This window comes from Microtus pennsylvanicus, chromosome 3 (genome assembly GCF_037038515.1).
Source record: "Microtus pennsylvanicus isolate mMicPen1 chromosome 3, mMicPen1.hap1, whole genome shotgun sequence".
Classification (NCBI taxonomy): domain Eukaryota; kingdom Metazoa; phylum Chordata; class Mammalia; order Rodentia; family Cricetidae; genus Microtus; species Microtus pennsylvanicus.
In genome coordinates, this window is record NC_134581.1 from 134,124,172 (window position 1) to 134,147,190 (window position 23,019).

At 45.8% G+C, this 23,019-nt stretch overlaps 1 protein-coding gene across 2 annotated transcripts in view; it reads left to right on the forward strand.

Moving 5' to 3' along the window:
• The first annotated feature begins 2,779 nt into the window (after positions 1 to 2,779).
• Positions 2,780 to 23,019, forward strand: part of Abca1 (ATP binding cassette subfamily A member 1) — a 121,892-nt gene continuing 101,652 nt past the window's right edge. Inside the window, exons 1-2 of one of the 2 annotated variants that reach the window (XM_075967212.1) lie at positions 2,780 to 3,111; positions 19,465 to 19,630. In XM_075967212.1, coding sequence (XP_075823327.1) covers positions 19,565 to 19,630 — 66 coding nt within the window. In that variant the 5' untranslated portion in view covers positions 2,780 to 3,111; positions 19,465 to 19,564. The remainder of the gene's footprint in view (positions 3,112 to 19,464; positions 19,631 to 23,019) is intronic. The other variant, XM_075967211.1, reaches the window with a different exon arrangement.

The following is a 23,019-nucleotide window of genomic DNA, read 5'->3' on the forward strand; positions in this document are numbered from 1 at the left end:
CCTTCATGGAATCTTGACTTGAAAGCCTTCATGGAATGATAAAATTGAGCTTTTTGTATCTCTATGACCTCTAACAAGGTCTGCACAGTCACAGCTGCCTGAAGGTCAAGCCTAAAATTAGAAGATCCCAGGTTCATCTCAGAATAGAACCTCAAGCCACACATGGCGCATTTATGGAAGCTCCTACTTCAGAGCAACAGCAACGGAAAAAGGGCCTCCCCATTTATGTAGAAAGGGCTCGCTAGGACAAGGTTTGAGTTTTTGGAGAAAACGTTGTAGGTTTCAGAAGATGTGGGAGGGAAAGCTCTTGGAAGCACTCGCAGAACAAACCAGCCAGAGACACTCAGAGGCTGGAAGGGAGAGATTCCTGCTTTGAAATTTCGTTCTCTTGGAAGGGTGATCTCAAATAAGTTCTAATTGCTGAACTCCAGCAGTTGTGTGATATGATGCTCACCCACTGGCATCAGCATGCCACTCGGTGTCAACAGACAAATGTCGTGTGTAACGTGGATGAAACATTTGGTCTCTGCATGCGCTTAAGGATAGAGAGCTACAGAACAGGTATGTACACACAGTCCCAACATCGCTGTGTGCTGGTTTATTCATTGCAGTGAGTTGAGTGGGCGGGCAGATTCTTAGTTAAAGGGATCAAGTTTGGCTTCAGAGCCATTGCCTTCACATAGTGAGGGTCCAGGGATGCTCTGCCTGGGGCATCTTTCTTCCTAGTCTTTCACCTTCCTCTAGCATCTTAACTCCCTGATTTGCATGGTGCCTAACTGTTGCCTACTTCCCAGTAGAGAGCCCCAGGATGTTAGCTTTTACTTTTAAGATCAAGAATGGGCTTATGTACACAAGTGTTATGTTTGTATGCACATGTGTGTACCTATACATGGCAGGTGACTGTGGTGTCAGATTGTGTCAGAGCTCCTAGAACATGAGTTAGAGAGTTGTGAGCCACTATGTCATGCTGGGGACCTACTCTTGGGAGCCACAAGAGTATGCGGAGGAGGAGGGGAGAGAGAGAGAGAGAGAGAGAGAGAGATCTAATCTTACTAAACCCATATGAAGAGTGATAGTTTTCCCTTAGGCATTCTTCTTCTTACACAGATGGTCATTGACATTATTTTAAATTCTTTGCTAGTACTGGACTTTTGAAAGCCTGGCACAGGAAATAGTTTATAGGCTCCGGATGTCACTAAAAAATGCCACTGATGCTCAGTCAGAAAGATTCTGTTTATGGTGTCCTTCTTCCAAGGACTTAAAGCTTTCAACAAATTCCCTTTCAGAAAACTCCTCGGAGACCTAGAGAATATTCTCTTTTCTTGAAAGATGAGAAAACACAAGGCCTAAAGACGGGGCTTGTTGGCAGAGTGCTGGCCTAGCATGCAAGAAACCCGGTTCATCTCCCTGCACTGTACAATCTGGGCGTGGTACCCGGCTCCTGTAATTTTAGGCCTGGGGAGGTGGAATCAAGAGGGTCAGGAATTCAAGGTTATTGAGCTTACCACCAGACTACCTAAGACTCTGTCTCAATGAAAATAAAGACAATAAAACTTCATCTAACTTTGGTCCAGTTTAACATCAAAATCCACTCTTGTGACCACAGCTGCCCTAGGTTGTGGCTTGCAAGTACCAATTGTCAATGGAGGAGGTGTGTGTGTGTGTGTGTGTGTGTGTGCGTGTGTGGTCTTTTGGCAGGCTTGGTAGTTCTGGAATATGATGAAGCTTGGGCCGAGAAGAGAATGATGTTAGGAACAGCTATTTTACACCATCCCTACCCAGGTTCAGATCCAACTGAGGAGCTGAAGTGTGAAGCTGCTTTTCGAAGCCGCTGTCTTTATCAAGGAAGGAGATTTTTATTTCAGTTTGTTAGCTTATTGCAGGATGCACCTTGTAGGCTTGTAGTATGAGGCCTCTTGCCTGTGTCGTGTGGGGCAGTCTGGTATCTGATTGCCCATGGAAATAACCGAGAGAAGCTGATGGCGATCTTGAGTGGTTATGTAATTTCCCAAGGCAGTCTAAGCGTGTTTTGAAAAGCCTTATGAGTTAAAATCCTAGCCTTGGGCATCATATTGAAAATAAAGTGCCCCCCCCCCCGTTATTTAGAAAGAGAAGCAAGGAACTCTTCATGATCCTCTTAAGGCTCTGTCTTTCTGCCCCCCCCCCCCCCGTGTGTGTGTGTGTGTGTGTGTGTGTGTGTGTGTGTGACTGGGACTCTTGAAGGCAGCAGGTTTTTTGAAAAATCAAAGTCAAGGTTTGAGACTGAAAGCAAAATCAGGCTGATAATCACGCTACCCACCCTCCACTCCTCCCCCTCGTCTCTCCCCACCCCATCTAGGGCTTTGAAAGGAAAAGAGAGAAAATGATAGGGTTCTGGACCGGTCAGCCTTCCTATCCAACCTGGGGGCTGAGTAAACTAACAAAAGGAGGGAGGAGGGGCACAAAAATATCCCTTCCAACTAACCAAGCAACCGAGCAAGCAAGCAACCAAGCAACCGAAACCCCTAAACTATTGCAGAAAGCAAGAGTTTAGAAGAAGCGTCGCCACGCCCCCCCACTCCCCAACCCCCATTACCTCCGCTCAGGGAATGCGGACTCCCTGGTGCACCTCAAGCCCAGAGTTTCTCGGTCTCGAGGCTGTCTAGGTCAGTGCAGGGGCTGCGAAAGCAGACCCCGTGCAAACGTCACCGTGCGCCCCGGGTGCCCGCCGAGGCGCACCGTCGCCCGTTTAAGGGGCGGGCCGCGGCTCCACGTGCTTTCTGCTGAGTGACTGAACTACATAAACAGAGGCCGGGAAGGGGGCGGGGGAAGAGGGAGAGAACAGCGTTTGACCGGTAGTAACCCCGGCGCTCGGCACAGCCGAATCTATAAAAGGAACTAGTCGCGGCAAAAACCAGCAATTCCGAGGGCGAGCGAGCGGGCCGGGACCAGCCGAGCCCACACCTCTCTCCGCAGCGCAGGGCTGGGCAGGGGCGCCGCGGGACCCGCTCAGCCACAGCCGGTTTGGGGCGCTGCTCTGCTCCGTTCCCCCCCACACTTTTTCTCTCCCCCTTTCTGGAAGGGTTTGTGCAGGGTGGGAGAAACAGACGCAAACACCAAAGTGGAAGACAGGTAAGAGGTTCTTCACTGACTTAGGCATTTTGTTTCGGGGCCAAGGAAGCTCTGGGAAGCTCTCTGTTTCCGGGACTTTGGTCCTTGAACCCCCATATCTCCTACCTCTAGGGATGCAAATAGGGCAGGGGAGGCATAACTTGAAGGAGGAGGTCTGGGAAGGGCCGTGACGACCCTGAGACGCACAGCTGCCGCACTCGGGTGTCCGGTAAGCCTGAGACCTTGGAGAGCATCTCTGGCCTGCGAGATGGACCTCAGGAGTAATGGGAGCCAGGGTTCTCGGGCGTCCTAGGGGCGCAGCCACTGAGGTGGGGAGACAAGGATCCTCTGCGAAGCATCTCCCTTTGTCTGGCTCCGGGTCGGCCGTCGCCCACAAGTGTCACATCAGACTACCCACTCCGTTATTAAAGAGGTCAGTGTTGGCCTCTGACTTGGAGATCCGCTCCTCGGGACTGGGGCGGCGTGTCCTTGTTTCCAAAGAACTCGAGTAGGAAGTGTCCCAAACGCAATCTTTTTGTGTCAGCGCGTGTTTGAGGACTCGGGGCTTTGTTTGACCTGGGGGTCCTACCCACGGGCTTAACTGCGCTCTGGAAAGCTGCAGCCCCTGGCGCAAAGTGGGAGACGAGTATTGTTCCTTCTAAAGACAGAAAACTTAAGAGAGCCCGCAGAAACTTCAAACTGGGGTGTCCATTTCCCCCTCATTCCCTAACCCATCTTCCTGCTTTTTGCTGCTTGTTCCTTGGGCCGATTTAGGGCCGAGCACCGACAGAGAAGCTGGGGCTAGGTAGTGCAGCCGAATGACCGCGAGTAACCCCGGCGGGCGGCGCAGAACTCGCGACTCGGGTGCTGGGCCGGGCTCCGCCGCCAGGGGGTGGGGGCTGGGCGGCCTGCGGGTGGCCCCTGGAGACTGGCCCGCAGCGCCTCCTGGCCGGGTGGCCTAGGTATGGCGTCGTGCAAGACCAGGTCTGTAGAATCTGTGAATCTGAATCTGGTCAAAACTGGTGGCTCCAAACTGGAAGGAAATCTGGGGCGGGGGGAAGCCTGTGTTGTCTTTCCTTTCCTTTTTCTTTTTTGTCTTTGCGTTTCCTGACTCCCAGGCCGTTGCTAGATGAGTCAAGGTTCTTGAGGGTATTCGCTGGTGACAGACTTTTGGGTAGATGTCTTATTTTTTTTTTTTCTGCACTTACCGGAAAGGAGAGACATACTATTAAACATTTTTATTTTTAGGGGAAAAGTATCTGGCACTAACAATAATTGGTTTCCCTCATTTGCTGCATTGGCACACACTTTAAAAAGCAAACCAACCCAATACTTGTTCAATGACATCCCTCAAAGGGAGTGGGCAGAATACAAACATACAAGAGAGGACGGACAGATACTTAAACAAAAGGAAAACTTCTTGGCTTGGGATGTAGGTCAGTGGTAGAGTGGTTTGTTTTTTGTTTTTGTTTTTTTTTGCTTGTATAAGACCTTGGGTTCTAGCCCCACCACTGTAGAACAGAACAAAACAAAAACATGGAACTTCCTTGAAGAGAATTGGTACATCACTTTCTCTGTCTCAGTCCCCAACTCCCACAAAGCACACCTGCCACATGTCGGGGCTCAGACTCACAGCCTTAAGGGTTCCCTTACAGTCACAGCTTGGAACCAGGACCCAGGTATTGATACGCGACAAGACATACATTCCAATTAAAAAGTCCGTGGTTTCTCATCTCCCCCTTTCTTTCAGCCTGGTTTTCGTATTCTAACTTCAAACCTAAGGACAATGTATTTTTGTTTCTATCTTTGCAAAAACTTCTCCCACATTAAAGAAAATATGACAGCATAGAGAATATTTCTGAGTTGATAGTATAATCATTACAAAATAAGACAGATAAATTACTGTTTCTCTTGTTAGCGTATTTTTTTCCTCAGTGCTGTCATAAGTCATTAAAGTAGGTAGGGCTATTTTTTTTTTTTTTGCGAAACCTACTTAGTGAACAGGGTTGATTATTATCTATGGGAGAACAAGTTGAATCAGAGAGGCCAGGAAAGAACGTCTTCAGCCAACATAATGCTTGTAGTCCCTTTTGGGAGCAACATTTGCTGCCGTAGAATATTGCATGTGCCCCTTGTAAAAGTTACTGGTGTTCTGTACTGACACACTGGTGGTGACTTGGAGACCTGTGATGTGTATGCCCCTGCAGATGAGTGTTTGAAAAGCCCCTTATAAGTGTTTCTGTTCGCACCTAAAGGCAGGCCTGCAATGGACCCTGGATGTATCTTGATTTGGAACATGCTATGTTTTGTGGGAGACAGCATTAGTCTGGAATTGGAGAAAGGTGATTAGGTCTTGTTAGTTTTCCACGTCTGCTCATGGAAGCCCCAGTGCCAACACTATTAATAATGAATGAACCTTCCCACCTCAGCTGTGTGCTGTCTTACCCTGTGTGGAGGAGAGGAGTTGGGAGGATTTTACCTTTAAATGTTTCCTTTTTAACTTTTAATTTTCCACCTCACAAAAAAAGGTTGCCTGTGGCTGTATTGTAGTGATTCAAAATGGTTAGAGCTTTGCTTTATTTTTGCCAAATAATTTTAGTTTCTAAAATAGTTGAATGGACATTTCTTGAAACCCTTAAACTAGGAGCTTTCTGGATTTTTAGAAAATACTAAAAAAAAATGCATGTTGCTTTGACATTTCTAAAACCTTGAAATATAAATACATCTTTGTATGTGGTCTAGATATTAAATAAATCATGGGATTATAATGTTCCTATGGTCAGTTATTGTGGCATCAAGTTTTAAAAGATCATCTCTTAAGACGTGTTAGATTTAGCTGCGCTGGGAGAGTGCCTGCACTAAAAAAATGAGACTGTCTTTACAAATGCAAATGAAACATCTTGAATAGCAAAGTTATAGCAGAGTTTGTGTCTTAATAATAGACACACGGCGCTCTATGCCAAGTGTTGTTCCAAGTGTTTCTCCAACACCGAGTTAATCTTCGAAACAAGCTTATTATCATATCTGCTCTGCAGATTAGGGAGGTAGGAGGCTAGCTGGGCCTTGGCTCTCCACTTTCCAAGTAGCTGGTTTTAGATTTGAACTCCTATCCAGAAGTCGTCAACTGTCCGCAGTAAGTGACTGGCACAGTTTCAGATGCGGTGAGATGGAATTTTCTGTATATTCTTTTCTGTCATTCTTATCAGAAACTATAATCCGTATCGTGTTTCCATTGCTTGGGGAGATAGTCAGCCAAATTCTCTTCTGGGAGAGCTCTTGGTTGCACGCAATGCAAAAAAAAACCCAGGTGGTAACATTTTGCTCAGATCTCATTTTTTTTTTTTAAAGAAAACTTGGTTTTCAATGAACACAATACTCTTGCCTCAGTCAATTCTTTCTGAATAGTGTGTGACCTCAAAGTAGATTCCTATAGCTAGGGGGCCTGGCAATACGTTTTAAAAATACAAGAAGTGAGAAAGTTAAAGCCTCAGAAATCAGTGGCTTTTCCAGGCCGTTCTTGGGCTAGGCCCTGCATTCTGTTCTACATGGACTGTAAAGAAGCCCATGTGTGTTTGTGTTTATGGTTGGTGGCTGTGGAGCATTGCACTTGTCTTTTAAAACAGAGAGGGAAAGAAAAGTTTGAAGATCTATTTTACTTAGGTTTGTTTTGCTAAATAAACGCAAAACCCCGTAGGCTCGTAAGCTGACTTCAAGACTAACAGAAAAGGATGTCACCTTCCTCACAATCACCTGGACCCACAATCCCCTCCTGTCCTACACTCCTACAGAAGCTGATTTACCGGCACGTCGTGTGGGTAGTGTAGTTTTCACAATAATTAGTGTTAGTCTTCTTGTGGCACACACGCCTTTCTCAAGAGAGGTCTTTGACCTCAGGTTTCCCATGTACGTCCTGTCTCTTTAATACAGACATTGACAGATACTGACTTCAACCGGTCAGTTAAGACGCTGGGTGCTGCTTGCTTCCCATGTCCTAAAATGACTCAAACAAATGAGACATTCTCAGAAAAGTGTTAGACAACGATACAGCCACGAACATTGTTATGACTTGGTTTACGGTACATCGATCAAGTTTGGTGCCTGTTTATTTAGGCCCAGTCACTCAGTAGAACAAACAGTTTTACTCACCTAGTTTCATTTCCCTGTGATTTGAGACAATAGTCTATCCGTGATGGTCCCCCATTCAAATATTTTCTATCATGCATTAATTTATTTTTATGGATAAGCATAACTCATTAGGTGGTTTAGGTGTTTAAACACTTTTAAAAGTAACAGTGGTTTCTTATGCATTATTTCTGTTGTTCACACTTTTTTTTGCTGTGACTTAAAAAATATAGTGTTTAGTGTGTCATTTCCAAGGACTTGAGGACACAGAGTAGTCAGGACGGGAATCAATCAGTCTAGGTGTCTGTTAACAGATGAGTAGATGAAGAAAGGATAACGGTGCTACAGCCCTCTTTGAGGACCCACAGAACGACTAAGCCAGGCTCTGCATCTTGAAGGTCCAGTACCTTCTAATTCCAACACTCTCTTACTGAACCTATAACACATGGGCCTTTGAAAGACTTTCAGGACCATCACTACAGCAGAATTTTTCCTTGAAACTGTTAGGAAAATTCTCTCTCCTCCGTGCTCCTGTTCTCAGTGTAGGAGGAAGCAAATGAACCTTTTCTTTTAAATGTTGGGAGTAGGGGCAGTGCTGGTGGTTTCTCAAGCTGGTTAATTTGCATTTTCTATGGATTTTGGGTACATTAGGCCCTGGCAGTGTTGTTGTTTTGTTTTGTTTATTTTTAAAATTTTTATTAAATTATTAAAAATTAAATTTATTTGATTTATGTGTGTTTTGCCAATACGTATGTCTGTGCACCAAGTGCATGCTTGGTGAAGTCAGAAGAGGGCATTGGATCTTGTGGAATTGGAACTATGGATGCTGGGGAGCCGCCACGTGGGTTTTGGGAATCGAACGTGGTCCTCTGCAAGAGCAACAAGCGATGCTGACCACGGAGCCTTCTCCAGCCTCCTTTTGTTTTTAACATCATCCGTTCTAGGCTCTTCATAATAAAGACCTGTGCTTTGTTTTGAATCCCAGTGTAGTGGGATCTTTCTCTGAGCAGTCATTAATCGGAAATGAAAGTCTTCGTCTTTTGCTTCTTTGATCCGGCTTCTTCTTCCTCTTACAGAATTTGGAGAGCTACAGTGCCCTTTAGGAGAGAAAAGAGAAATCGTGTACATAAAAGGCTAAATACATGGCTTAAGTGGACACTGAAATCTTAACTGTTGGCCAGGCCTCGTTTGTTTATTGCCTCTCTTGGGCCAGTTTGAGCCATAAGGAGTTTCCCAACTGGAATTCTCCTTGCTTTCTCAAATTCAAATTGTCTATTAGCTTTAACTTCAAGTGAGAAGGAAATTTCTACAAAAATTCTGGACGTTAAAGGTTTTCTAGGCGCTGTTTTCTTTATGCAAACATATAAAATCCTGGCACTAATTTTGGTTGGAGAGTGTTACTTGGTATTTGAGGCAGGTGTATTTTTGGAAAATGTTAACTATGGTGTTAATGCTAGTAAGATCTTGAATGAAAAATAAAGCAAGCCTTTGGTCAAGTTGTATGTATTTGGTTGTCAGCCTTAGGGGATTTGCAGATTTCGTGTCGGGGTTGCCTTTGCCCAGTTTGCAGTGCTAGCCGCATTTCACATGGCCAGAGTGTGGCTCTCTCCCTGCTGAGGAGTGGATCTGGTGGCTTTCATTGGGGAGTGAGTGGATGTGCCTGCAGAGACCAGCAGGGCACTCTGTCCTCAACAGCTCCACTTGGGGACACTGGCTCTCACCTGATGTCACCACTTAGTACATCGTTGCTTAAAGACTGGAGTGTGTGAATTTTTATAGCAGAAGTCCCACCCAGTAGTTTAGTTCCATTTTCCCCTGAATAGTTTTCCTTTGGTACTCTAAATATTTGATGTGTGGAATTTTAAGAACAGAGTCACTTTTAATGAAAGGAATGCATACAGTCCTGATAATACTGGACTTAATTGAGATGGATTTCTTTTTGTGTGATCCTCCCAAACCTCAAATAACAGTGTTGGCATTGTCAATACTAAAATATAAAATAGATAAAATAAAAAACATAAAAAGCAAACATATCGTTAAAGTTTTGTTTTTCAGGATCAATTGTAAGCTTTACTCTTCTTTCTCTTTTTATTATTTATTTATTTATTTATTTATTTTGATTTTTTGAGACAGAATTTCTCTGTAGCCCTGGAACTTGCTCCTGTAGACCAGGCTGGCCTTGAACTCACAGAGATCTGCCTGCCTCTGCCACCTGAATCCATGGATTAAAGGCATGCGCCACCACTGCCTGGCCTTATTCCTCTTTCTAAGCTCTAAACTTCCTTTAGTTAGGTGGTTAGCAAAGTGGCTTAGTTGGCCTTTTGTGGAGAAGGTATCTGTAAGTTCGGAGGGAAGGCATGTGCCTCTGTGTCTGAGCTGGCATCCTCGTGAAATTCTCACTTATCTGGTTAGTTGGCGCTTGCTGGACTGTGAAACTGACATGTTTGGGACATACTGCATCTGTTTATACAGCTTCAGGAGATGGCTGGGGAAAGGGCAGTCTGGAGAAGGGTCCTGGGGTCAGTCACCTGCTCTCTAAGCTGGCCCTGGATGCCAGACGGGTGGCAGTGCTCGCCTTTAATCCTGGCACTCAGAGGCAGAGACAGGGAGATCTCTGAGTTTGAGGGCAGCCTGGTCTACAGAAAGAGTTCAGGAATCAGGGCCACACAGGGAAACCCCGTCTCAAAAAAACAAAACCAAACCTAAATGAGTAGCTAAGTAAGCTAATTGAAGAAGGCAGTAGAGTGTCCAGGTGGAAAAGCTGGGACCAGCTGTTGAAAGGATTCCTGAGGAATCCTTGAACTCATCCTTGGAACTCCAGGTACCTGAGCAGTTCTGATTGTTTTATGTTTTGGGTTGAGCCCCTAGGAAAGGCCTCGTTTTTAACTGGTATGGTCACACTAGTCCTAGAACCTTACCCTGGCTCGTTGCAGACCGTGTTGCTCTTTTGAGAGTAATATAATTCCTAATAAATGAGAGCCATGTTTAAGAAAATCAAGTGACATACTGTCCCATTTGAACTTAGTTTTGTTGTTCGATTGTTTGCTTATTTATTGGTTTTTTGTTATTTTTGTTTTTGTTTTTTTTGTTTTGTTTTGTTTTACACAGCTGGCCATATTGTCGTGTCTTAGGGCCATTTAAACAATCTATCATTTAGCAGGGCGTACTTGATAAGTCAGTCCTGGAGAAGCGTGTGGGGAGATCCAAAAAGAGATAGAAGGTAAGCCGTGATTTCTAATGTAATTGATTTAGAGACTCCAGAAAATGGGGCAGAGGATACTCTATGCAGGATCCAAGCAATGGGACAGAGGATGCTCTAGGCAGGACCCAAGCAATGGCACAGAGGAAGCTCTAGGTAAGACCTAAGCAAGATTTGTTGGATATTTCCATATCTGTAGGATATAGAAATGAGCTGATGATGGGACAATGTGGAGATTGTAGAAATTTTATAAGGTGATTTTGCAAAAACCATGGTATCCCGAAGTGACACCAGGGATACCAAGGTGAGTTTCCTTTGTGCCCATGGTCTGGGCACTGGAGAGTGCTTCAGTGTTCTCTGGAAAGACCCTTGAAGGAAATGGTACCCTCTGTGGACCAAGAGAGGAGAGCGAGTCCTTTAATGGCCTGCCCACTCTCAGCCCCACCCTGGCCGGAAGCTTCCCTCTGTAAAGTGGGTAGCTCGCTCGCATCATTTTAATAGCGATGTGCACTGTACTTACTTTGTTCCAGGAACTGGATAAATGTTTTATATACATCGTTAGCACTGTTTTATGCAGAGGAGGCAGGGCCTCAGAGTCTCCAGGGTCCCAGAGTCAATGAATGTTCTCAGACTCCAACACCTTTTTTTTGCTGCTACACCAGAGCATCCTTCAGAGATGTGAGCCAGAGACGGTGATTGTCGCTGATATGCCACCGAGCCACACCTCCCAGGATGTTCTTGGAAAACAACATCTTAGAATAACAGGGCACATTATCCAGTCAAATTTATCTGCAAATCTGGGCTTGCAGATAGCTTGTAGATGAGGGTTAAGGAATGCAATACTCTCCTGCCAAAGTCCTTCTTCCGCTAGCATTGTGATCGCAGTGGAAGGTTTTACATATCTCCTTATGTATGACCAATCAGTCACACTGATAAGTTGAGCTCTTGACTAAGGGAAGGTTCACCTCTCTGTGTGCTCCATACCCCTGAGCAGGGAAAAAGCAAACACTTGTTTTATTTGCTAAATTCTTTTTTGATGCTTGTTCCATGTTGTTTTTTAGTGGAGATCAGCAGCAGGTGAGGGGCAGTCTCTGACATTTTATTAGAATTTTTCCCTAGTTTTACCACAGAGAAACAACGATTTGGGTTCTATACATATCTGCTTCCAGGATGTTCTAAAAAGTTGTGAGACTTTTTATTTAGCTGGTAGCAACCCTGGAGTGCCGAGGGTGGTGAAGAGGGCCATTGACTGTCTAACTGTCGGTGACACGGTGGGAATAGCTTTATACTTTTAGGGTCTCTTGTGGAATAGAATTGTTAGCCACATGAGGACCTGCTTCTCAAAGGCTTGTAACAGATTGGGACAGCACCCATGCCTTTCTTACTTCAGCTTTTGGGTTTTGTTTTTAATTTCACAGCTCTTGCCTTGAAAATAAAGCTGTTAGTTTTAAAAATAAATAAAAAGTTTTGTCTTGAAAAGTTGAATATTCCAGGTTGGAGAAAACATGTGTGCAGCTCTTTATAACCTTATTGTTATGAATAAGAAAGTACGTATGATGCATTTGGTACTTTGAAAGTTTCTGCCTCCCTAGTTAGAGTTGTTGGGATTGATAGTGTCATGAGTTCTGTATTTTTAATTGAGTGACTATGAGCAGAGCCTCTTCTGAAATAGTGACGCTCTCCTGGAAGGACAGAACGAATTCATTTGGGGGTTGACTTTTTATCATGAAGACCTCTTGCCCATTTTGTTTGCACAAATTTCAGTGTGAAAATATTACCTTTAGGGGGCAACATCATTTCTGGCATAGCTGAGTGGTCCATCTGTAGGTCTCCTAAGTCAGACCTGTTTCGTGGGGCTGTAGGTTTATTGGTATGGTTGGAAAACTCAGGAAGGGCATGGCATTGAGGGGACCACTGAGGAGGATGGCTTCGGGGCCAGTGAGTCAGTGACTGGAGGCCAGGAAAGCTACTTCAAGGCAATCAGCTTAGCTTCAGGCGTGTGTTAAACTGGTGGGTCACCCTGGAGAAATTACAGGTTGTCTACCAATCCCTCCCACTCCACAGCAGCCTTGATTTAAGTCTGGTCTTAAATCACGGGTGCAGCGAGCCTGTGCAAGCCAGGTCTCCTGGCCTTTAATAACCTCATTACGCTTCTCCCTGAACATGGCTACTGATCCAGAGACATTGGCTCTGGGAGGCTGTTAGAGAACAGGCCTTTTCTAAAGCACACACACACTGTGGGGGTTCCAGGTTTTGTACCCAATCTTACAGGACCTTGCACGACTCTCCAGGGATGAGGCATGAGCCTCAGCTGTATTTCTCGGTTTTTGCCTTAGTATCTCATGAATAGGCAATCAGTTGAGCTTGGCACCTTTTTGCATATCTGCTACATTTGGGCCTACCTCCTGCTTTGTGGTTTACTGCCTCACCATTTCATGATATGGAAAAGTGTAGATACGATGTTTATATTTGTTCATTTTACCTCATCTAAGAAAAGGAAATCTGCAGACGGTGTATTAAGACATGCCTGCAGCTAGGGTCAGAAATTTCACTATGCATCTCATTTCTGCAAACTATAGCGGTAATCTGTCTTTAAAAAGCCGAACACACACACACTCACACGTAGAGAGGCACACTCGTTTATTTATTGGCACTTTGGGAGAGTAACTCGTATAACCATTATTTCCTGAGAATGAAAATCGGTTGCTGGGTGTGCATCCTGAGTTTATGAGCTATTTGGATGCAACGGGTAGAAGAAATGCATGCATTCAGAAGAATAAACAGAGCCATAAGAGAAACAGCGTAGTGGGAAAAGGCATGTGACTGTTCTCAAAAACGGGGGTTTAAGAGCCATCTGAGTGCCAGCTCATAAGTGTAGGTAGGTCATTTGCTTCTGGGGGTCCTCACCATCTCAGCCTGTAAGGTTGTAGGAGAATGTGATGGAGGTGTCTCCCAAATCCCAAGGCACACTGTCTGCAAGTACAGAGATCAGATGTAGCACAGGCTTGGGAGCCCCCACCGCTTTCCTGTTCCAGAGGGCTGACTTCTCAGTCCCATGACATGACCCTTGTGGTTACTGCTTGGGGACTTCTGCTGTTGGGAAAGCGGCACTGGCTAAGGCATTGCAGGCATGGGTTGAATGACTCCGTCTCATGGAGCCTAGCACTGGCATCCTGGTTGTATGCTTGCAGGAAGGAACAGGAAAGGCCCAGCCTTCTGTCCCCATAGAGCCGTATTTTCTGGTAACCGTGTGACCACGCACACACTTCCTCTCCCGCCTTTCCATCAAGAGACTGCTTCAGGGTAGAGTAGTCTTGGGAAGGAGGTCTTGTTTTTCTTTCGACTATGCAAACTGAGTGGGTAAATTCTTCTGCTTTGCTGTTTGTTATAGTTTCTTTCTTCTGCTCTTTGGTAGTGCTCTTGTCTCATCTCTCTTTGAAGAACACATGTGGAGTTCAAAATGTCAAAGTGTCCTGGTCAGAAAGGATGATAAGCAGAGTTCAAAGTGATGAGGGTTATCGTTTTCCCTTCCCATCAAGTTTCCTACAAAGTTTGTCCTTCCCTCTCTCCTTGCCTCCTTCCCTCCCGCCCTTCCTCCCTATTTCCCTCCCTTCCTGTGTGTTTCCTTTTGTTAGTGTCATAGAGTCTGTCTGTCTTTACAGATTGTTCTAGGGAAAAGTGAAAAGAATTAGAATGTGTGTTGATGCTTCAGTGGCCTGTGGCGGGCAGCAGAAGGTTGGCAGGTGGAGGCGCTTCATGAGCAGGGACCTCCCTCCCATGTCACCTTCTCTGATAAAATGGAGGGACCCTGAGAATAGGATCTGTGCTAGCCAGGATCTGCAGCAGCACATGACATGGGACAGGCGTCCACTGAGTATTTGTTGTGGTTAATGGGAACCCGGCAGATTTGCGGCTGAGGTTGTCTGGCAGAATTACCAAGTGATGATTGCGTATTTTCTGGCAGTACTCCCTCTCGGGGTGCTACCCCAACCAGGCTCTGTGCTATGCAGGCCTTAGATCTAAGGCAGAGTTGGACCTGTGGGGTATGTTAGTTACTATAATCGAAAGGTTGTCTGGTGTTGGGTTTATTGATGCGTGATTTACATTTTGTACAATGTACTCCTTTAAAGTGTACAGTTGGACTTTCCCCAGTTGTACACGATGGTGCAACTTCAGCCACTTTCCCAATATTGAGTAGCGCGGGCTCCTTTGTGGTCTTATCTCCTCGTCACCTCTAACCTCTGGCAGTCAGAGACCTGGGTTCAGTCTCGTTTCACTATTTCCATAAATGGAAAAAAATAATTGCTTTATTTTTTTTCTGAAACAAGAGTTTTTCTGTGTAGCTCTGGTTGTAGCACTGCAGACCAGACTGGCCTCCAACTCAGAGATCTGCCTGCCTCTGCCCTTGAGTGGTGAGATTAAAGGCGTGTGCCACCCTGTCTGGCTCCATAGTGTCTTAGAAGTCAAGTCAGGTGGTATGTAGTTGTCTTCTGTGTCTGCTGCGGTATTTGTCTAAGAGTCCAGCTGCTGAGATTTGTCCGTGTTGTCATGTGTGCCGGTGACTTACTATTTTTATTTCTTGTTGATGGACGTTTGGTTGTTTTCAACTGGCTTTTCTGCATGAGGCTCGTGTAAAAATTTACACGTGTCTTTGTGTAGATATGCGTGCTTGTTTCTTCTGGGTAAATACCTAGGGAGGGATGGTTGGATCATTCCAGAACTGAATGTTTCATTCATTTCAGAACTTTATAAGAAACTGCCAAAGTTTTCCGAGATGGCGCTTGCATCTTATGTTCCTGAAATTGGTGTAATTGATTTTGATTACTTCACACACTTGCTAGTGCTTTTAAGTTTAGTGGTTTCTCATTGTGTTTTTAATTCATGTTTTCCTACAAGTAATAATGTAAGCATCTTTGTGTATTTAGGAAAGTTATGTTTTAGCAGATTTTTGTATTCTGTGGGCTCTCTGTTCTCTCCAAAGTGGGCTAAAATCTTTGAAATGCCAGAAGCGTTTCAAGTGAAGATTGCTACACACATTATCTAAAGGTTAGAGCAGTCACTTTGTCCAGATCCATCTTTCACAAATCAGGCTTGGGGTGTGGAAATTACCAGATTGATACACGGGACTAATGCTGAGTACTGGAGAGATTGCTCCAAAGACTTGAGCACAAAACTTGGCAGAAAGCCAGTTCCGTGACCCCAGTGTTCTTGGGAGGTCTATGTGGTTCTTAGGTAAACCTGACATTTATGCAAAGTAGACTTAGATTCACTATGCCTCCCAGGATGCCCGAGGAGCCACCTTGGTGACTTGGAGTATGCCACGGAAGCAGCCGAACGCAGAGCTCCCTCTCTGGGGACAGTTTGCCTGAATCAGTTAATCAAGCTTGAGTAATCAGTTACCACAGGCCCCAGAATGCCACCACCAGCAGATTCTGAGACCCCGTTCCTCATGGCCATCTTTTAAAAAATGAATTGTGGCATGTCCTCTGAGTGCTCCCAAAAATCCAGTACTGCTTTATTTGCACCCTGGAGAGAACAGAGATGAAAGACCAGAAATACCCCTGTCCTGAACTAGGAGGGGACAGACCCTGCAAGAGAAAACACTGAAGAAAACCTTCTCATTCAGGTGTGGGTAGAGAGAAACAGAAACGATCAGGAAGGATTCCTGAGTTGCTAGTAGCAACTATGGAGAAATAGGCAGGCCCACAGTGCTGGAGAAAGTGTTCAGGGCAGAGGTACACAACAGAGGGCCTGGTGTTCCTAGCCTGTGAGGGGCCTGTTCCAGGGGCTTTGCCAAGCAAGCCAGGGCAGGGGACAGTTGCCGGAGGCCCACCAGGGAGGAGGAGTAAACCTCGGTGAAGACTCCATCCAGGGTGGTGGGAAGCAGGTAAAGGGTGAGCAAGTGCCAGTTTTAAATACTTGGTTTAGTCAAACACTTTGTGGGTTCTCTGTGTCAGAGCTGGGAGATTGAGGTGAGCTTGGGGCTAAGGAGACCAGTTGGAGTTGTTACTGTGGGCATGCAGGATCAAGACGAGAATGGCGTATCGCCATGGCAAAGATTTTGAGATGGGAATCCTTTCCAACCACTGGCTGAAAACCCGTGTAGGAGCAGGAGCAAGTGTGTTATGCTTTGGGACATTGAGAAATCCAGTGCACATGATTGCCTCTTTTTTTTTTAAAGTGTGATTTCTTTGCTTCCTTGGAAAATTGATGTGGAAATGTCCCATTGGCTTTTGGCTGGACAGAAGGGTTCAGACATTGTCCCCTCCCCTCCACCTTTGGGTCAAGTTGCCCTCAGCATTGATCTCTGTGTTCTGAGATGAAGGCATAGGTGAGAATTATGTAGCTCCCCGGGAGGTGCTGAGGTAGGCAGCAGGGACTGGGCTGGAATGTCGCCTGTTTGCATATCACACAGCCAGATGGGGACTTTTCCTCTGGTCTCATGACATCCATGCCGTGTCCCTGGGGAGCCTGGAGTCCGAAACTGGCCTCAGAGGCTCAGAAACTCAACTTCTAGGAAAACGGTCTCCAAGAAAGCTGTTTTTCCTGCTCTGATCTCAGGGGCACTTTGTAGAACAGTGCCTTCGCTTCTCATTCTTTAAACATCTCTGCTCAGGGGTCAGGGAACAATTCCAGACAGGGATTCAGCCCTTAGACCAATGCTTAGCTATTCAGAGCTTGTTTCCTACACTGCGCACTCCTACCTTTCCAGAAACTAGAAATAACAGGATGTTCTCTTTGGGTAAGATACAGCCATTTCTTTGCTGGAGGGTACCAGGGAAACCAAGAGTGGGCGTGTCTTAGTTTGTGTTTTCATTGCTGTGAAGAGACACCATGACCACAGCAACTCTTATAAAGAAAACATTGAATTTGAGGGGGCTCACTTACAGCTTCAGAGGTTCAGTCCATTATCATCATGATGGGAAGCATGGCCAAGCGCAAGCAAGCCTGGTGCTGGTTACATCTCAGCTTGCAGGCAACAGGAAGTCATCTGAACACTGGGCGATATCCTGAGCATAGGAAACCTCAAAGCCCGCCCCCACAGTGACACACTTCCTCCAACAAAGCCGCACCTCCCTAATAGTGCCACTCCCTATGAGAGTATGGAGGCCAGTTACATTCAAACTTCCACAGTGCATGAGTTCTGCGGATGAAACCCAGAGTTCCTTTGTCCTTTGTTGTACCCCTTGTACTACATTCTGAATTGATTTCTTTCACCTCCTGTAGTGCTCACAATACCATGGAAGGTAGATGCCAGCATCCCTTTGTTAGAATGAGGATCTTGGTGCTCAGAGAGCATAAGTCTTGTCCCATGGATACAGTGGGAACTGGGGGCTAGTGCTTACCAGGGTCTTTCTGGAGGTTAGTTTTCCTTTTGTGACAGTGGATTGTGTTCCAGCCTTTCCTCCATTTTACAGTGGGCTCTGAGGAAAGTTCCTGTACCCTGTAAATCAACTGAGTGATTCCTGGAGAGCGGCTTTAAGAGGAGAAAAATCCAGTTAATTCTTAATTTAGTATTTTCAGTACCACTTAAAGATAATTTGGTCATTGGCCGATCAGTGCTGTGAGTCCAGTTGGCCTCCTTCAGCAGGGAACTGCAAGCCAGCTGGTACTGGCTTGGGCTTCTTCTTGGTACTGGCCTAAGTTGGCTTCTTCCTGCAGTGAGGCACTATGGGTAGTCTGTGCCCTTTTTGGGTTCGCTGAGCAGCAATAGAGAAGTTTCTGATGTATCACTAGTTTATATGTATCACTAATAAACGAATTAGAATTAACCATTATAGGGCATATATTTTTCTGGAACAGCGATTTCTTCAATTATCTTTTTGTTTTTTCCTAGAAATTTTTAATCTGAGCCCTTGTGTATTAGGGAACTATCAGATGCTTTCAGAAACCCCCTTTGCATCGATTAAGATCATGGGTTTAGAGTGAAGTTTTTGGTTGTCTCCAGGAGTGGTTCTTGTATTCTTAGTACTTTATGCCTGATTTCCCACCTTTTTACATGAGAAGCCACAGTCATTGTCATTTCCTGATAACGGTTTCTGCTTATGGCTTATGACTACCAACTGTTGGCAGGTCCCCTCTTTAATAACCTGTGTTCTCCTCTTTCTTCTGGCACGAGTCCATTTCCATTTGCTCTTTAGCTTGCCTTAGCAGAACTCTTTAGATTTTTTCCCGCATTAAATAAACACAGCTGGGTGGAGAGTAGCTAGGACACAGACTGTGTAAGGCTTGCCTGTCCATGAAAATCCCTGGTATGGTGAAACGGCCCTCCAGGGAGGCCTCGGTGACACTTGAGGAGTGTCCATGTGCTCAGGTGTAGGTAGGGCATGGCCACAAGTCTGCTGCATATGTCCCCACCGTGGGAGCCTGCCACTTTCACAGATGCCATGCTGAGCTCATGGCAGGCTCTCTTCTCCGTGGGGTCCTGGTTTCTTTCTGCAGAGACACAACACCTTATCACCCGGGAGCCAGGTGTTGGTGGCATTTCTTTGGTGCTTAGTCACGATCATCTAAGACAATCCTCGGCTTCCCGCCTGGGGAAGCTGCCTGGCTAATGATGCCATTTATCACTTGAAGGACTCAGCTTTGTGCTCAGATGAAAACATTATCTGTAGTGCATGCTAGGAAATAGCATAAGTCACTCCAGGCTTGAGGGAGGATTTGTAAACGCTGCTAACATTGCCTGGTAGGCTACACCTTTCATAGGGAAGAAGACAGGCCTCTGCAACTCCAGGATGCCCTTTCTGACCTGTCTCGTGGCTGGCGGTAGTTGCTCTCTCAAATCACTCTTAAACGTTCCTATCAGTGACGCTCACGTGATAAAGATCGTTGCCTCTAGCTCCCAGACTCTAGCCAATAAGCCTCCCGGAAGCACTGTCTGTTAGAGATCCTGGAGGTTAGCTGTCTAGCCTAACTCGTGACCCTTGGACGAGGAGCCAGACGTAGTTTTAGATGTTAGAGGTGTCTGGTGAGAGGGCTGGAGCCACAGCTCTCCTAGCCATAGGGCTTCAAAGCCGTGACTGACATCTCTTTCCTCCTGCTTTATCTTCCAGTTAATGACCAGCCACAGCGTCACTGCTGCGCGCGCTGGCCGCTTCCTCCAGGGCTCTTGAGCCACATGCACAGGTTGCTCTGGGTGCCAGCAGAGGTAACATGGCTTGTTGGCCTCAGTTAAGGTTGCTGCTGTGGAAGAACCTGACGTTCCGAAGACGACAAACAGTAAGCGTGGGTTTCTCTGTGGGCTGCTTCTGTGCTTTCTCCATAGGGGCTGGACTGGGAGTTGGAGGAGGGAGGGTCTTCACATGGTGGTTCTTGAATGAGTCCGGCACATGCGGGCATGGGACTGTGTGGCTGTGATGTGGTCCCATGGCTTAGCATGGTGGAAACGTGTTCAGTCAGACAGAACCATTAGCTTGGGTTTCTGTTGGTTCCTGGGCATGAGTTCTGACCAGTTCCACCTGGTAGATAATGACCCCCGATCACCCTGTTGTTTCTGTTCACTGGAGTTCTGGTAGCTGCCTGGAGCCACCCACAAGCCTTGTGGGCCCCAGTGTTTTTGTGAAGTGAGGTATTGAATAGCCGTCATCGAGATGTGCATGGTGACCTCAGCATTAATCTTGACTGCCTCCGTCAGCTGTGAAAGTAGCCCGGAAGATTAGAGTAACGGAGACTTGTCATTTCTGTGGTAGTATCTAAGCCACGCACTTCCCATGTGGGCCGCCATTACCTCACAGGTGAATGTAGTTTTTCCATGGAGGAATGTGAGGCTGTTGGGCAAGGCGAGCTCCCCAAAGCACAGGTCAGCCTTCCCTGTGGTGCCTTTATCTCCCGCCATTCTTTCCCAGTCATCTTACCCAGCTCTCTGGACTTAGCTCCGTGTCTCTGTAACTCGCTTCTAAACCTCTTTCCTGTCTTGTACTTTTCTTCTTCCCCACTTGAGTATCTTAAAGATGTTCAACCTGCCCGTAACCAAAATAATCTTCTGAAATTCAAAGGCCTGGGGTGAAGAGAGTTTATTCAGTCTTTCTCCAAGTAGAATATTCTGTGTTACTTGAAGATCTTTTTTTTTAAGAGAACAAACATACCAAGGTATCCTTTTGTTTACTAATGTTTTTTAATAAAGTGACTTTAATTATGTAATTAAAAATTGATTTAAACCCTGATGAGAGAATCATAGTTCCCATATAGATTTACAAATCAAATGCAAACAGAATTGAAAACAATAACATTGTAATTCAAATTTATAGCACCTTAAGTATGGTAAGAAAACCGACTTTGTTTAGCTGAAATCCAAATTATGAGTTGTCACGTGAAATATGGGGGTGGGTGATGCAATGCTGGTCGTCTTGAATTTGGCCAGGCTTTATTACTTTGTGCTAATGATTTAATTATTCATCACTGTTTTTGGGCAGTGTTTATTAATACTGTTTGGCTTCCCTTTGTCCAGTGCCATCAGCAGCCTGCCGACACAATCATCCAGTTACACACACTGATACAAACCCCAGCTTTGAAGGATTGTGCCAGAACTTATGCTGAAGTAACTAAATCCAGATAGGTGTGCCAGGATTTGTTCAGACTATCGTTGAAATGGAAACATAGAAAATTCAAAATCTTCATGGAGAACCCAAGTATAATCCTTCAAATGCTCATGTGAAGACGCACGCGTGCGTGTGTGTGCACACGTACACACCCACACACACGCACACAAGAAAGAGAGAGAGAGACTTCCAGTTTTAGAAAAGTTTTTGTTCAGCTTTTCATGTTCCAAATGGGGACCTTGGATCAAGGTCACGAGTGAGAGGCCTATGACTAGAATCTATTTGTCTTTTCTTATTGGAAGTAATAATAGCAAAATTGAATGTACATGATGATATTAATAGACGAAAAGAAGACAATTGGAAGGTGCTTCTGTGAGCGAGGCACGCAGTGTGCCTTTGAACTCCTGATCCTCCTGGGTCTGCCTCTGGAGTGCTGGGATTACAGATGTGCACCACCATACCCAGCCTCATATCACCTTTTAATGGTATCATTTTTTTAAAAAAATTCTCTGTCAAAACATCTTGCTCTTTCTGACTTCCGTCTTGCCTGACTCCTGCGCCTCGCAGTTATTCCCTGGTCCTGACGGTCCTAAGTCTGTGACATTTGCCCGTAGCTTTGGCCCACAATGCTGCCTTTCCTCCGTATGTCAGTTTCCTACCAGGTGGCAAAGTGTCCCTGCCTTGATGTGCCTGTTAGTGTTAGCAAGTCACAGAAAGAAATACCACTTTACCAGTAAAAAGTGGATCTCAGAGATCAGACTTGACATATATAGAGAGAAACTGAGGTGCAAAGTGGGGAAGAGATCCTCAAAATCCATCAAGTGGAAGCTGACCTGGGGCCAGAGGCTGAGCCCTTCTTACTCCAGTTCTCAGTGGCCGTTCTTCCCCCTTCCCTATCCTCTGCAGCTGCATAGCAGCGCCTAGCTTAGGAGAAGTGGCAGGGATGGGTTTCTATGCCCAGGCAGGCAGAAGTCAGAAGCACACTGTCCAGGAACACAAGATATGTGGTCAGCTACCCTGAGCCCGTCTTTGCTGGAGTTGAGCTAGTTACTTCTTGTCCCATGCTGTTTATGCGTTTAAAAGGATTAGGTTTAGAGAGATCGGCAGGCTTAGTCTGAGGCGATTTTGGGAAGAGTTTTTGCGGAGATAGGAAGTATGGACACAGCCCTCCACAGATGGCCTTTGTAAGATACTACACCGCTGCCTACCAGCTTCTCTGAGTCATCACCCTTGGTAATTTCAAGAAAAGCAGGTGATTTCAAGTCACAAATACTTAATGAGCAGAGCAGGTGCCAAGATCTGGCCAGCCTTTTGTACAGTTGAAGGAGCCTGGACTCTGAAGGATGCAGGGTCAGCTCTGAAGATAACACCAGAACCCATTTCCTGGTGTCCCGACAGGCTGGACCTTTTAAAGCAGGCTTTTGTTTAGTCTTAGCAGTGGCTATGTGTAGTTACTGTCTAGTCTACCTGGTTATGTTGTTAGGCATAGGAACGGTGTGGGCCTTTGGTACCACTTTCTTAACTCAGAGTTAGAACTAACTGTACTGCCCGTTATAAAGAGTCGGAAGTTTGAAGCCCCTTGATAGCCACAATGTTTGAAAATTCATTGCATGTTCCCCTGTTCCTGAGACCATCCATACCCATGGCCAGGACATGAGCCTCGCCCTTACGACATGCATAAGGATTTGTCTGATGAGTGGTAAATGTGGTTGCTGGTCTGGTATTTGAAAGTCTTGGAGTATCTAGGAGGAATAGAAAGATGGTGTGAAAGCCTGGAGCTGAGCAGTGAACCCCAGTGCAACCCCAACTAGAGGCAGCTTTGGACCCCTCTCTGTCCTCGCATTGTGCATACTCATGGGGTCCATCCACCAGAGTTAGTTTTCCAGTGTTTCTATTGGGCTGAGAATACATTGAATTGAGTTGCAAAAGGGTCCAAAGCTCACTTTGGGTCCAAAGTGCCAGTCAGCTTGTGTGGGCAGCAGTTATTCTATGCAAACAGGGACAGGAAAGGGGGTGGACTTCAGGCTCTTCCTCTGACTTTGGGCTTGATCCAGAGGCCAAGGTTTTCCT